The following is a 15,669-nucleotide window of genomic DNA, read 5'->3' on the forward strand; positions in this document are numbered from 1 at the left end:
TATGTATCCTAGAATATCATCTGTGCATAGCTATACTTTGACTTCTTCTTTTCCAATTTGTATCCCCTTGATCTCCTTTAGTTGTCTTATTGCTCTAGCTAGAACTTCAGTATTCAAGAGATATGGGACAGCCTTGTCTTGACCCTGGTTTTAGTGGAATTGCACTGTTTCTCGACATTTAATCTGTTGTTGGCTATTGGCTTGAATTTCACTGGATGGTAGTGGCACAGGCCTTTCATCTCAACACTTGGGAGGCAGAAGCAGGTGGATCTCTGAGTTCTAGGCTAGCCTGGTCTACAAAGGGAGTTCTAGGACAGCCAGGGCAACACAAAGAAACCCTGTTTTTTCAGTTGATGGACATCCTGGCAGCGCGTGTCGTCCATCATTTATATATTATCGCTGTCCTGATGCGTGTGCAGCTGTTCTGTGCTTTGTTTTACACTGCTTGTAAATGATGAGCATTTTCATCTATTTATTGGCAACCATATATTTCTTTGCTCAGATTTCTATTTATTATTTAAGCTAAAAGAATTTTAGGATCTGGAGAGAGAACTCAGTGGGTGAAATGCTTGATAGGATGAGGATCCGAACTTCAACTCTTGGAACCCTTGTAAAAGTCCAATGTAAGGGGTTGGGGATTTAGCTCAGCGGTGAGAGCACTTGCCTAGCAAGCATAAGGCCCTGGGTTAGGTCCCAGCTCTAAAAAAAAAAAAAAAAAAAAAAAAAAAAAAAAAAAAAAAAAAAAAAAGTCCAATGTAGTGGCCTGAATCCTAACTGTAGTGCTGGAGAGCAGAGACAGCCTATTCCTCCCAGGAGCTCGCTGGCTGGCACGTGTTGGCAAAACTGCAAGCTGAGGTTCAGTAAGTGACCCTGTCTTAGAGAATGTGTGTGTGTGTGTGTGTGTGTGTGTGTGTGTGTGTGTGTGTGTGTGTGTATGTGTGTGTGTGTGTATTTGTATACATATATGCATGTATGTTTATATATATTTATATACACATGTATATAATATGTATGTGTATGTGCATATACACATGCACATATATATCTTATATGCGTGTATGTATGTGTTTATATTCATATGTATACTTATACACACACATATATATAGTTTCAAAAATTATATATAAAATTTTCGAGACCGTGTATTGTTATGTAGCTGTGGCTGGCCTGGAACTCACTGTGTATACCAGGCTGGCTGAAAGTCACAGAGGTCTGCCTGCCTCTGCCTCCTGAATGCTGGGATTAAAGCCCAGTTTCTAGTAAGAACATTTTTCTTTGTCTTTTCATTTTAGTCCTTTAAAAACAAGCATTTTATCTTTTGATGAACACCCACTCAGCTTTTTATCTTTAAGTTTAATGTTACAGATATAGTGCCAAGTGCTATTCTTAAAGGATTGCAGCTGAGCTACCAATTTTTTTAAAATGCATCTCAATCTTAGTACGTGTCTGATTAATGATACAAAGATGCAATAAAAATGTACAAACAGTTTTTATTTATGAAGAAAACAGTGCTAAGACTCCGGTTTTAATGAACTTTTTTTCTTGACTGCCTTTTCTTGAAAAATACACATACCATTGGCTTGAGATTTGGCCTTTTGCTTGTGTTTTGAGAGTCAGGGCATGTTTGAACGGTTCACTAACCATTTCCAATTGGCTGTTCTTGCGACCTCGCTTCCCTTTCTCATTATGCTCTCCTGGTGCTGCTGGACATGCATTGACTGATCCGATGAGTCATGCATAGTCTTGCTGAAGGAGCTGTCTTGTTTTAGTCCCTGCTCACCAGGTGTAGGGTCTGTCTTTAGTGAATCTTCATTTTGTTTTATTCTTTTCTGTTGCACCTGACATTGTCTTGCTTGAACCATAGAAGGATAGGCTGCCTGGACATCTCCATCATCTCGGGCCCCACACCACAAAAATAATAACCAGGCAACATCTGGACAGGGTTACCAACCACTGCTCATTGAGAAGGTGTCCTCCAAATCTGTAAATTAACTTTTTATATACATGAAAGTCTCTGACATCATATAACAAATCTTTTGGGGGGGGGCGTTGTTTGCCTTTTATTATTGTTTACTTTTTTTAAACTTTTATTGTAAAATTTATTGAAAATTATTTTAGATTCATAGGAAGTTATTTTAAAATTTACCAAAAAAACTGGGTATAGTTGTAGTAGTCTACAACACATCTTTAATCCCAGCACTGAGAGATAGAGAGATAAGCAGCACCTGTGAATTGGAAGCTACTCAGGGCTACATAGCAAGACCATGCCTCTAAAACACAAATTAAGGGATGGAGAGATGGCTCAGCAGTTAAGATCATTAGCTGTTTGTTCTTACAAGAGGACCACGACTTAATTCCCAGCATTCATGTGGGCATTAATTCACAAGCACTCCCAGTCCCAGTTTCTTCCTCCCTCTTCTGGCCTCTATGAGTTATACATGTTGACAGTTTACAGACATTCAGGAAGCGTACCCATCCATATACATAACATAAAATTTAAAAACAAGAGAAAACATAAGCTGAATATGATTGTGTACACCTTTAATACCAGTTTTTAGGAGACAGAGGCAGGTGAATTTTGGTGAGTTTAAGGCCTGCCAAGCTGATTAATGAGACTCTTGTCCCACAACCATAAAATAAACAGATCAAGAACAACAAAAAGAAAACCTACAAAGAGAACTTGCGTACTAGTCACCACTTGTCCCAGTGTGTCCTGAGTAACTTGAGTACATATGAGTTACACAGTCTGCAACTTTTACCTCGCTTGCACTTAAGTTTTCACTCATGTGTGTCTATGTACATGCAGGCACATGAGTATATATGTGTATAGTTTTGTGTGGTTTCTTATCACAATTATAGTTTCATAAACTACTGCAAAGTTGATGTGTAAAACTATTCTGTAACTATAAGGCTCCTTCATTGTTTTTGTTTTAAATTTTCCTCTTCTACCCCTAAATATTAATGCTTTACAGCCATGAATCTGTTTTTCATCCTAATAATTACATTATTTTAATAGTATATAAATTGAATTACATAATGTATAGTCATCTTAATTTTTTTTAAGGCAAGGCCTTATGTAGGATAGCCTGGCCTTGAGCTTGCTATGTGTCTGAAGATAACATTGAACTTTTACTCTTCCTGCCTTCACCTCGCAGGTGCTGGGATTACAGGCTTGTGCTACCTCACACTCAGTTGTTGTATGTAACCTTTTCAAGTTGGATCTGTCTCTCAGCTTGATTCTGAAGGTCTCTCCATTGTATATCAGTTGCTTACTTCTTTTTATTGCTAAGCCTATTTTGTGGCAGGAATGTCAAACAGTTTCTTGAAGTTTTCACCTGTACAGGAGCATTTGGATTATTTCCAGTGCGGCTGTTAGGAATAAGAAGTGTTATAAACATTTGTATATGTTTTCATTTCCCTAGTTAAAGGCCAGGAGTTGAATCGTTAGGTATTGTATCATAAAGACTATTTTAGAAAAACCACCCACCCATTTTTTAAGACAGTAGCATGATTTCTTTTACTTCCTTATCCTTAAATATTCTCAGCATTTAACAGTTTGGTGGTATAAGTTTCTTCATGATTTCAACCGTGTGGGTAGATGCAGTACCTCATTGTTTTAGTTTTCCTTTCCCCGATGTGCATCATTGAACATGGGTTCATGTGCTTATTTCCCATTCAGTAGGCGCTGCGAAGGGCCTGCTAGTGCAGTTTGCTCATTCTATAACTATAGCATTCGTTTTCTTGTTCTGTTTTGTGAGTTCTTTATATAGTTCAGGTACTTCCTAGTCTAGTGATAGGTGTTTGATAGATGACATAGTTTGTAAATTTCCAGTCCTTCTCTCTAACTTGCCATTTCATTTTCTTCATAGGGTTTTTTATAGAGCAAAAAGGTTTTCATTTCTTAAATTATTTACGTATCTTTTATTTTTATTTGTATGTGTGTGGTTGTATAAGCTTATGTGCCCCACATACATGCAGAATCTTGTAGAGACGAGGGCATCAGGTCTCCTGGAATTGGAGTCACAGACAGTTGTAAGCTACCATGTGAGTGCTAAGAACTGAGCCAGGGTCTTCTGGAAATTCAGAAAGTGCTTTTAATGGCTGATCCATCCCTCCAGCACCATAGTGGTAGTCCTCATCTCCCTCCTCCTTTTTCTACTTATTATCATGTGTGTGAGTGTTTTGCCTGCATGTGTGTGCATTTGTATGTGTAGTATTTATGTGCCTGGGGCCCAAAGAAGCCAGAAGAGGTTGTCACATCCCCAGAAACTGAGTTACAAGCTGTTGTGAACTGCCACACTGATACTGTAAACCAAACACGGGTCCCCTGCAAAAGAATCAAGTCCTCTTAACCTAGTTAGTTAGTTAGTTAGTAAGTTAGTTAGTTATTGTTTTTTGAGACAGGGTTTCTTTGTGTAGCCCAGACTGTCCTGGAACTCAGAGAGATCCTCGTGCTTCCTCCTCCCAAGTGCTGGGATTAAAATCATGTGCAACCATGTCTGGCAAAGTTTTTTTTGTTTGTTTGGTTGGTTTGGTTTTTGGTTTTTGTTTGTTTGTTTGGTTTTTGTTTTTGTTTTTTATTTTTTTTGTTTTTCTGGAGCTGGGGACCAAACCCAGGGCCTTGCGCTTGCTAGGCAAGCGCTCTACCACTGAGCTAAATCCCCAACCCCAAAGTTTTTATTTTTATATGCCAAGTCTATCAGCTGTTCCTCCTCTAGATTGGTACTTTCACATTAAAGTCTTAGAAATCTGCCTTCAATCCCAGTACTCAAGTGGCAGAGGCAAGGTTTTAGGATTTTTCACTTAGTCCACAGAAGTCTTGAGGTATTTTTGTGTAACATATAAAATTATATTAAGCCTCTTTGGGCAGGGCAATATATATGAATATTTAATTGGTTCAACACCACTTCTTAACTTTCTACCAGTCATGGTGGCCCATACCTTTAATCTCAGCACGTAGGAGGCAGAGGCAGAGAGACAGTAGAGCCTGTGTAAGTTTCTGGCCAGTCAGGGCTTTATAGTGAGACCTTATAAAAGAAAAAGAAGAGGAGGAGGAAGAGAAGGAGAAAAAGACAAGCTGCAGGAGAATGGCTCCGTGCTTAGGAGCACTCACTGCTCTTCCCGAGTACCAGACTCTTCTAGCCTCCACGCACACTAGGCAGGGGCACCGTGCACAGATGTCTATGCGTGCAAAACCCTGTGCTCATTAACTAGACAAGTCTTAGAGGGAAAAAGAAATATGCTTTTAAAAAGATGGAGAAGGACGATCAGGAATAGAAATAAAAACTATCTTTTGAGCTAGTATCAGCCATCACTCCTCTCCTCTTCCCTCTTGATTTGCTCTTTTATCAAACTTTTTTTTTTTTTTTGCCATTTTGGGCCTTTTTTCTTTCCATACAATGATTAGAATAAGCTTCTCTTTGTTTACAGAAATGTATCATGAGTTTTTTGTTTGTTTGTTTTTTGTGGGAGGTGTGGGTGACAGGATCTCAATATATATCCCTGTCTGGCTTGGAACTTGCTAGTCTAGGTTGGCTTTGAACTCACACAGATCTGCTAGGCTCTGCCTCTTGAGTGCTAGGATTAAAATCATGAGGGGTTTTTGTTTGTTTTTTAGTCACAGATGCATTAAAAGTGCAGGTTACAGAAGAATTGACAACGGTGCATCAAGCCTTCAGTTCATGAACACGACATAAATCTCTCCTGTTACAGAAATCATCTCTGATGCTTCCTTGTGGCCTTTGGCATAAAGACTGTACACAGTTCACTGGAGTTAAATTTTATTTTATTATAAGTGGCATTGTCTTTAAATCTCCACATCTTAGGGCTTTTATATAGAACTGCAGTTGGAGTGGTCTGAGGATTTTGTGTATAAGGTTAGGAGAAAAACACAGCTGGAGTGGGGAATTTGAATCACAGGCCTTTAAAAACCAGATATGGAGCTAGATGGTGGTGACACTGGCTTTAATCTCAGTGTGCAGGAGGCAAAGGCAGGCAGATCTCTGGATTTGAGGACAGCCAGGACTACCCAGAGAAACCCTGACTTGAAAAATCAAAGAAAAAAAAAAAGATGAAGAGAAGAAATGCAGATATGGGAGCATTGTGGACAACAAGACAAACTTGAAGTCCCAGCTCTGACGTTACTGTGTGTCTGTGGACATGTCATTTGAACCCATTTCTTTAGATGTCAAACAGGAGTGATACCTGACATATAAATACTCAGTAAAGTTTTGAGATAATATATTTAAATTCTATGCACCTAACTTAGATCTCACTGTCTTAGATGTTATGACACAGACCTTATATGGCCTAGACAACACTTGTAGCTGTGGTAGAATTGTACTATGCATAGTTAAGCCCACAGGTGAGACAGGTATGTATCTACTTAAGATGAGTAGTACAATTCTTGAGCTTCCTCCTGGTTCTGATTGTCAAGGGTGTAATCATTTAATGTAGCTTTGTCCTCAAGGAGCTTATAATCTCATTGATTAAACATGCCACATACATAAAATACTAGAGTAAGGTATTGCCTGTTAATGTTCCAAATCCTTGGGAAACAGTGCATCAGAGAACATTCTCTTCCAGGTTTTTTTGCCCTTTATATTATGTGCATTGAGCAGCTTCTGGGTGTTGTTGATAGAGAATGTGTAAGGGTAAAGGGGGCTATATAGAGATTTAGGAGAAAGGAGTCATGTGGGGATATGTAATTAATTTTTATACTTTCCCCAGTAAACCATCGACCCTTTTTATGATGTCATGAGGGATTCCTTAATTTTGCAGCTGCTTCCTGATTACGTCAGAGAGGAACCTCTCACCCCACAGCCTAGAGCTGTACTCCTCCAAGAATTGGAAACAAATGAAGTGCTGAATATCTAATAGCTTCCACAGGGATAGCCCGTTCAGACTTCCCAGGCCTACTCCAGCAACTCTTCCCCAAGTACTTCTGACCCCCTAAAGTGTCTTTGTTCTGGGAAGACAGGATTTGGCCCAAAGCCAAGTATGTGTGTTTGGCAGGGAGACGGTGGCTGGGGACCTCTTGAGTCCACACTACTTCCCTGCCTCCCGGTGTTCTGCAGTCCCGGGTCTCTGCAGCTCCTTTGATGGGGGTTATCTTTCTTGAGTTGCCCAGACCTTCTGGAAGTAGAAGTCAGCCCCCTGTCCCAGTAGTCGCCTCTTTCTTGCCCTCCTTACATCATTTTGTTTTCACTTTCTCCCACCCTCCTCCTAGAGGACTTTTCACATTTACATATGTCACTTATTTGGTGTTATAAGGGTTATGAAATGTTCTTTATACAAGTTTTCTTTATTGGTGTTTTTAGAGACAGTGTCTCTTGGAGCCTTTGAGCCTGGGTTGGCTCATGTACCTGAAATTACTAATCCCATTGCTTCTATCTCCCAAATTTTGGCATTATAATCATGTTCTACTGTGCTCTACCCACATAACTATATACTTTCTCTGAATTCAAATGCATTTGTGCTCTGTTAGCTTTTTCTAACTGCCCTCCTCCCCTATTACCCTTCTCTGGCTGCCCTAACCTGTTGTGTTTTTGCTAGGTTAATGATGTATTATTGTGTCTGGAATTGAACCCAGGGTCTCACTTACAATTGGCAAGTAGTCCTCTACTGAGCTATTATACCCTCAACCTTAACTAGATTAATCCTCACAAAATATCCAACATAGCTTCATTCATGAATCTTAAGTGAGTGTTCTCTTTCTGCGTGTTGAGGTCAGGTCTCTTTCACTGTTGCAGGCTCTGTGTTTTTTGGCTGTTATGCTACAGGCAGACTTCATTGAGTGTTTTGTGCACTGTAACCTGCATCCCTGTGTAGTATACACAGTCCCTCCTGTGTCAGCCATTTCTTTCAGTGTTCATATCTTTCAGCCTAACCTAGAAATGGTCTCTTCCATAAAAATCTTTGATAGATAGAAGATGAAAATATTTTCATTTCTTTTCAGAGACAAAAGGCATCTATTTCCCTGCTCCCCTATGAGTTGTCTTCCTCATTAGATTATCTCCTTCCCATGGGCAGAATCCTATTTAAATTTGTGTTTCCTCCAGTTGCATACCTAGGTAAGTATTTTTCAAATAACGGCAAAGGTCATTTTGGTAGGAAGTTTAAATGGTCTTTCCCCTATAATCTACTGCTCTGAAAAGAACTTTTACAAAAAAGATGAAGAAAAACAAGATGGTGATGATGATGACAATGCCTGCAACAGTTTTAGTCTTGGAAGGCCCAACTGAAGCATCAGGTGTTTCCATGAAGGCTCATCAGGAGGAAACTTTCCATGTCCCTCTGTCTGACCTCTTGGCTGTACCCTGTTTATGGGACATGTCACAGCTTGCCTTAGACTCTGTTAATCAAGCCTCGTCTACCATTGTGCATAGTATGTTGCTTGGGTCTGTTGGTGCTCCATTCTTCTGACTCATTCATCCCATACTTCAGGGAATAAAATGCCCAAGGGCAAGAGCATCTCTGCTTTGGATCTGAGATCTTACTGCTTCCTTCTACCTCCTCTTTAGCCAGCTGCTTTCACAGGGAACTCTGTGGCTCAAGAAACAGCAGAGAGGGGTTGGGGATTTAGTTCAGTGGTAGAGCGCTTGCCTAGCAAGTGCAAGGCCCTGGGTTCGGTCCTCAGCTCCGGAAAAAAAGAAAGAAAGAAAGAAAGAGAGAGAGAGAGAGAGAGAGAGAGAGAGAGAGAGAGAGAGAGAGAGAGAGAGAGAGAGCGCGAGCAACAGTAGAGAGACATTCTCTGTGCCCACTTCCTGTAGACAGGGAGGTTTGGGTAGGCTGCACAGGAACTAAGCCAGCCCTGCATCTAACTGGTGACTGACTCATGAGAGAAACAGCCTGATGTCTGAAAGATACAAAAGAGCCAGCAAATTGCCTCCAGGTGGTGCTAGTTTGGAGGTGGCCAGCCATTCATTTTCCTCGGAGAGTAGATGGGAGTGTGGGGGAGGAAATCAGTGAAGAAGCGGTGGGCTGCACTTTTCAGTAATACAGCCAATGAGATAGTTGCTTGTCTGTGATAGAATAGGTGGTGAATCCAGTGCCCTCTGAATCCTCCCCACTGCTTTCAGGGTAGTTGACTTACATATCACTCACCCTGAGCCAGTCTCTCATTCCTCTCCCCATCCTCTTGCCAGGAACTGGCTAGTGTACTAAGAAAATTCTGCTGGTTTCACTGCTGGCAGGTTTTTTTTCTATGACCAGCCAAACCCCATCCAAATCTCTCCCTTACAAAGACTTGGTACCTTAATCCCAGGAGTTGATCAAAACCAGTGATTCTGAGTCACTGTCTCTTGGCTGGGCTTACAGGTCCAAGCAGGTGGGCCTGTCCCTATTCTGCTTCCCTCCAATTCCCTCCCCACCTCTCCTGCCTCACTCCCATTTCCTGCAGGAGGATGCTTTGCCATCCTGGAGCCATCAGGCACAGCTTTGCTTTGGCAGCACCATCGCACACACACTGGTGGGAGAGGGGAACGTGTTTATCACTTTTCCTGGAGATTATCTGTTTAAGCACTTCTCTGACAGTTACAATAACAAGGGCAGTGTGTTGTGTTTCCAGCAGAAGGACACTTGCTGTTGAAAGATGTATAGCACTAATTAGAAATACATAACATCCGGCCACATGGCAGCCTTCTCCCGGCCGCCCCATTTCCTGATTTCATACAACTTTGACGACAGTTGGTTTATGTTTTCCATGAATATGTTCTCAAAAAATGAGAAAGTCTCCCTATTACATAGAAGCAAGAACATTTCTGCCTGAGCAGGTATTTGACCACAGGAACACTGGGAAGTATGGTCACTTGCCCACTTGTAGGAAGGAGCAAAACCAATTTTAGACCTCAGCGGACTTTCTTGGTAAGAAATATTTCCGGCTGACATCCCTAGCCAAAACCATCCCCCTAAATCCTTAAGAAAGCCTGCTTTTGGAAAGAAGGGGAAAGGCTATTTCACAATGTTAATGAGTTCCTCAGCTCATGTCAGCCTCTGCTACCTGACACAAAGCCAGAGGAACCATGGCAAATATCAAGTCAAACAATGCCTTTTCCTCCCCACCCACATCACTTGCTGGCCTGAGCCAGCACAATTTCAGATATAGATAGATAGATAGATAGATAGATAGATAGATAGATAGATAGATAGATAGATAGGTGTTCATTAGACTAGACCCAGGCTCCTAAACCTAGTCCTAACATAGGTGGGCTTTAGGACTCTCTAGATGTTATTTTCCTACCCACTTTCATAAGTGAATATTGTCAGGGAGTGGTGTCTTAACACTTCTAGCTCATAGAAGCCTTTATGAGACCAAGAACATCCTGAGTATACTACACACTCAGTACATTTTTTTTTTCATTTGAAATGTATTGGGCCCATGGTTACTTGGGTAAATGGTCATTTTATTTAACCTACTAAAAGATGCTTTAGTTACCAAAAAAACCACAATTTATTTGTAGCTGTGTTCTTTATTGAATTTAGCATATCAAAGACACTCAGCATGTGCTTGTCATATGACCAAGCCATGGACATAGACAGCCCTTTTGTTAAGGGTTGCCAGAGCAAGGTCAGTCTAGGGATGACCAAGACCCAGACATTCTTGGATAGCTTGGGATATGTCTACCTGCTTAGTCAGGGAAGAATACCCCTCATTTGTACTTTTCTCCAGCTGGACCACCCACAAGCAGGCAGTGTGCTCTGCAGCCTTTGCCTAAGAGAGCACGGTGATAGAGAGGTTAAAATAACCATGCAGGGCAGCTGCAAAACTGCCTTCAGGCTGTTCTCCAGTTCTACACCAGAGGTACCTGTTTTTACAGAGCTTCTACCTGATAGCAGTACCCAACCCAGAGTCATGAGAAGCCACAGGTACCATTGCTTTTAAGCAAATCATTCTTCTTGTTGTGCCCTAGCTCCCACCCTGAACTCTGAGAAATAATGTAGCTGTTAATCATAAAACTTAAGATGAGGGGTTGGGGATTTAGCTCAGTGGTAGAGTGCTTGCCTAGCATGCGCAAGGCCCTGGGTTCGGTCCCCAGCTCCAAAAAAAAGAAAAGAAAAAAAAAAAAAAAAAAAAAAAAAAAAAAATTAAGCTGGGAAAAACGTCTCCCATCTGTCAGTTCCGTTGCATTGGGAAATGGACTATATACCCAGTTTTGTGGGGGAAAAAAAAAAAAAAGACTTCTTCCTCCATCTCTGTAGCCTTTGCAGGTGACTTCTGTGGATGTTAATTTGATCAAGTGTTTCAGCTTCCAGAATGTGGCCTCTATACATCCTCCAGCTTTCTATGTCCTGGCCTTATTCCTTCACTCTGCACGTTGTTGCTTAGTAAAGGCACACTGCTGGTAGTTAGCGGCCTGCAGTGAGATAGAACCCACACGGAGATAGAAAGGAATTTACGTGCTGCTGCCTATGGCTTGGAGAGCAGGGAGACACTGCAGCTCTTCTTGGGATGTGTTGCAGGTCTTCCTCTCTCTGCTCATATATATCCTTTCTCCTCGTGATGCTCACATGCTTGTTTTCTTTGTCTTTTTTTTAAAAAAAAGAATGGTCACATTTGTATGTGGGTGGGTGTGTGCACACGCATGCTCACAAACCTATGGGCACACATACTATAATGCACGCGTTAGAGCCAGCGAACAACTTTCCAGACTTAGTTCTCTCTTTCCACTATGTGGATTCCAGGAATCTAACTCAGGTTGTAAGGCATATTGGCAAGTGCCCCTACCTGCTGAGCCATCTCACCTACTCTCCTGTTTCCTATCTCTTTAAACAGAGCTTTATCTTATCATAAGACTGGGAGTGATGACTGATTGTAATCTCATGGATTGTTACCACTTCCTTAGTGCCTGCCACAGTTGTATCGTAAAGGGTGACATTGGGACTGTTGGGCATCTGGAAGGATGATGGGAAAACCACAATTTTGAAGGGTTGCTCCCCTTATGGTATTCATATGTTGAGCCCTTCTGAGCAGCAGCTGGCTTCTCACATCTAGAACTTTGAAAGTGCTTTGGGGTAGGCATTGTGTTCTCCAGTCATTCTTGCTCCTGTGGTGAAGACTTAGGAATAGCTGTGCTTGTGTAATGTCTCCTGGAGTAACTTATTTAGGTCCTTGGAAACTAGTAAGCTGACAGGTCAAACAAAATGCAGGCAGGGACAGAGATCAAACGTGTGGATAATTATCCTTTTAACACTTGGAAATTGAGTTTTCCTGTGTTACTGGGGGGATTATCAGATTAGCTGCTTCCAAAGCTAGTGAGTTTGGCCCCTGTGTCCATCTCCCTGTGTGTGCTGGGTGTCTCCCCCCTGAGACTGAAATTGGACTGCTGCTTCTGGCATGTTGTTATTGCCCTCAAACCTGGATGAAATGGCAGTTGAAGAGATCACTGATCGTATGTAGGTAAAGGCAGGAGTGCGGGAGTATTATGAAGGTCTCAGCAAAGACTAACTCTGCCCATCAGCAGAGTGGCTCCTCTCAGTGACCTAAAACTAGGAGGAAGTTAAACCCAGGATGTAAGAGTGAGAGAGTTTCTTAACCAGGGTGCTGGCATTAGAAGACAGATTTACTCTTTTTAACCCTGGGTGGAGGGGGCAGGGAAGGCTAACACTGATCTATTACATTATGTAATAAGCATTATTTTCTACAAAAGTAATTCATTCAGCAAAAATGTTAATGTGTTTTTGTGTCTCATGTGTGCTGTGTTAGGATGGGGAATATATAGAGGGCCTAGGCCTGAAACCAATAGTGATCTAAGAACATAAGTTTAAATCTGTTGTTGATTGCGTTCCTGCTAATGAAATAAGGTTTTGGTACTGTAGCTTCACATTGTCAGTAGCTACCGAAAGCAGATACTCTCTAGCCCCAGCTTATTTTGTGCCCTTTGAGGTAATGAGGCTTAGGGAAGCGTTGTGATGAAGAAAGGGAGGAATCATCTTTCATCAGTGGTATAGCCTACAGTGAATTGCTTATGCTCCACGAAATAATTACCCACACCCGTGCTCATACTAGCAACTTTAATTAATCTTGGTGGGCCACTGAAAAAACAGAGGGTGGGGAGGTACATATGGTCTAAATGCATTCATATATAAAGTTACCAAAAATAAATAATGTTTTTTAAAGAAATGAAAGGGGCTGGAGTCTGGGTTTGGGGTCACAGCACCTACACGGAGGCTCAGTGTCCATAACTCCCAGAGGATCTGACTCCCTTTCCAGAATTCCCAAGCCCTGGCCATGCACATTGTCTGCATATTAAATGCAAGTGGAGCACACATAAAATGAAAATTAAGAGATCTTTAGAGCAAAGGAAAATTAAAAATAAAAAATATGAAAATAAGAGGGGGACTTGTTGGTAACTACAAGGGGTTCAGAGGGACTGGTGAAGGGTTAAAGAGGGTAAAGAGTGAATATACTCGAACTACATTATATACATGTATAAAATTATCAATGAATTAAAATACTTTTAAAATTAAAATTTAAAACAGGATACAATTGAGTTAGTTATGTAAGATTTCAGCCTTTTCATTGATCTAACCATGAGCACTCTAGAACAGAAAGTGTCTTCTGGTATTGCCTTTTTTTTTTTTTTTTTTTTTTTTTTTCTTTTTTTTCAGAGCTGGGGACCGAACCCAGGGCCTTGCGGTTGCTAGCAAGCGCTCTACCACTGAGCTAAATCCCCAACCTCTGGTATTGCCTTCTTACATACACTCTTTGTCAGAAGTCTCTCACACTGTGTACTCAAGAAGAACCTAGGGGTTGGAGAGGTAGCACAGTGGTTAAGAGCACTGGCTGCTCTTCCCAAGAACCTGAGTTCAATTCCTAGCCCCGACTTTGCAGTTCACAACTGTCTATAACTGTCCAGTTCTGAGGTATCTGACACCCTCACACCATTGTATATAAAATTAAGATGTGTGTGTGTGTGTGTGTGTGTGTGTGTGTGTGCGCGCGCGTGCGCGCGCGCGCCTAAAATTGAATTGTGTTAATTTTTAAGTTTATGTAATGAGAGGTACATTTTTTAATTAAAAATAAATTAGATTTTAAAGGACTTATATAGGGGATCTTGTGATGTTAACAGGTACTCTTCTGTGTGCAGGGCATATAGATAAGTGCTCTGTATATAGCACAAAGTCATATAAATCTATTGGAGAGAGTGTACTACCACCACCTGCCATTCTAGAGGAAGAAGAAAAAGCTGAGCACTGTGGTCAGGGAGCCCCTCCACAGGGCAGCACAGTGGCACTTGGCCCCTAGAGTGTGATGGAGTTTCCTTTGCTGCTTTGCAGACTGCTTCTCAGAGGAGTGTCGTTCTGTGATCCAGGAACAAGCTGCATCCTTGGGCTTGGCTATGTTTTCTCTACTGGTCCAGCGCTGCACATGCTTACTTAAGGACTCTGCCAAAGGTAAGCAGGAGGCCCTGGCCACTGGGTTTCCCGGTTGCCCAGCCCTGTCCAGATGAACCTTAGAGTGCTGGTGTTCAGTCTTCTCCCAGCTCTCTGCTCTTCCTTCCAGCACGCCTTTCTCTGTTTTGTTAAGTTAATGAGTCCATCCGTGTCTGTAGCCTGACGGCCTGTCAGACCCTCTCCCTTTATGGCTCCCTCCTTTCCATTTTATTTCAGTAGTTTGGAATTCCATCCTGCCTGTGGGCTATTATGTGAGATCTTGGTTTGTTTATTGGCTTTGTTTTCATTCATTCATTCATTTATAGACAGGGTCTCTCTTAATGTGTAATCCCTGTTGACCTGGGACTCTCTATATAGACCAGGCTGGCCTCAAACTCACAGAAGATCTGTCTGCCTCTGCTTCCCTGGTGCTGGAATTAAAGGCGTGCACCACCACACCTGGCTTTTTATGTGTTCTTTTATCTTTAAAAAGACCTGAAGAAGGACTGGAGAAATGGCTCAGTGGTTAAGAACACTGGCTGCTCTTCAGAGGACCCAGATTTGATTCTCAAAACCTACATTAGCTAACAACCATCAGTTGTTACTCGAATTGCAGGGCATCTGATGCTGTCTTCTGTCCTCTGAGGACCAGAAATGCAAGTGGTGCACAGACATATATGCAGGAAAAACACCCACACATTGCATATAAAAACAAATAAAAAGATCTGAAGGCTATGTAATGAGTCTTCCCTTTCACTTTCCTATCTTCCCAGAGCAAGGACTGGACAAGTTTCTTTACTTTTCATAATTTTATATTTTATATTTCTGTCTCTTTGGTATATGGTAGCTGCTATACCCACTGTGGGCTAGCCAGCTTGAGCTCACTGAACTAAGCAGGCGCTGCTAACCCTTTCCTTGAGGTATTATGCCAGATTCTTTATATCTTACCCTAGAATCCCACCTTAGATAATTATAGCCAAGAAAGGTAGGAGTAAGATCCTACCTTCCGCTTGGTTTCTGCATCAGTATTGAGCAAGCAGGAGGAGTTCTCCCTCTGTTATCCATTACACCAGTGTTGAGATGCCTCCTGTTTCTAGAGTTGCCTTTTATTCAGGGGTAGGAACAATTTATCTTAAAACAATTTCACATTTACAAACTAGTTGAGTTTAGTGGCTTATGACCATAAACCCAGTGACTCAGGAATTCTTAAGAATTCTGGGTCACTCTTGGCTATATATAGAGGGAGTTTGAGATCAGACTGGACTACATGATACCCTCACAATACAAAAATAGGGC

The 15,669-nt window shown here is 41.6% G+C and overlaps 1 protein-coding gene across 1 annotated transcript in view; it reads left to right on the plus strand.

Annotated features, from left to right (window-relative positions):
• Smg6 (SMG6 nonsense mediated mRNA decay factor) overlaps positions 1 to 15,669 on the plus strand; it is a 227,319-nt gene that overhangs the window by 96,354 nt on the left and 115,296 nt on the right. Inside the window, exon 11 of the mRNA XM_032914449.1 lies at positions 14,278 to 14,394. Within this exon, the coding sequence (XP_032770340.1) occupies positions 14,278 to 14,394 (117 nt within the window). The remainder of the gene's footprint in view (positions 1 to 14,277; positions 14,395 to 15,669) is intronic.

This window comes from Rattus rattus, chromosome 9, assembly GCF_011064425.1.
Source record: "Rattus rattus isolate New Zealand chromosome 9, Rrattus_CSIRO_v1, whole genome shotgun sequence".
In the NCBI taxonomy this organism is placed as follows: Eukaryota; Metazoa; Chordata; class Mammalia; order Rodentia; family Muridae; genus Rattus; species Rattus rattus.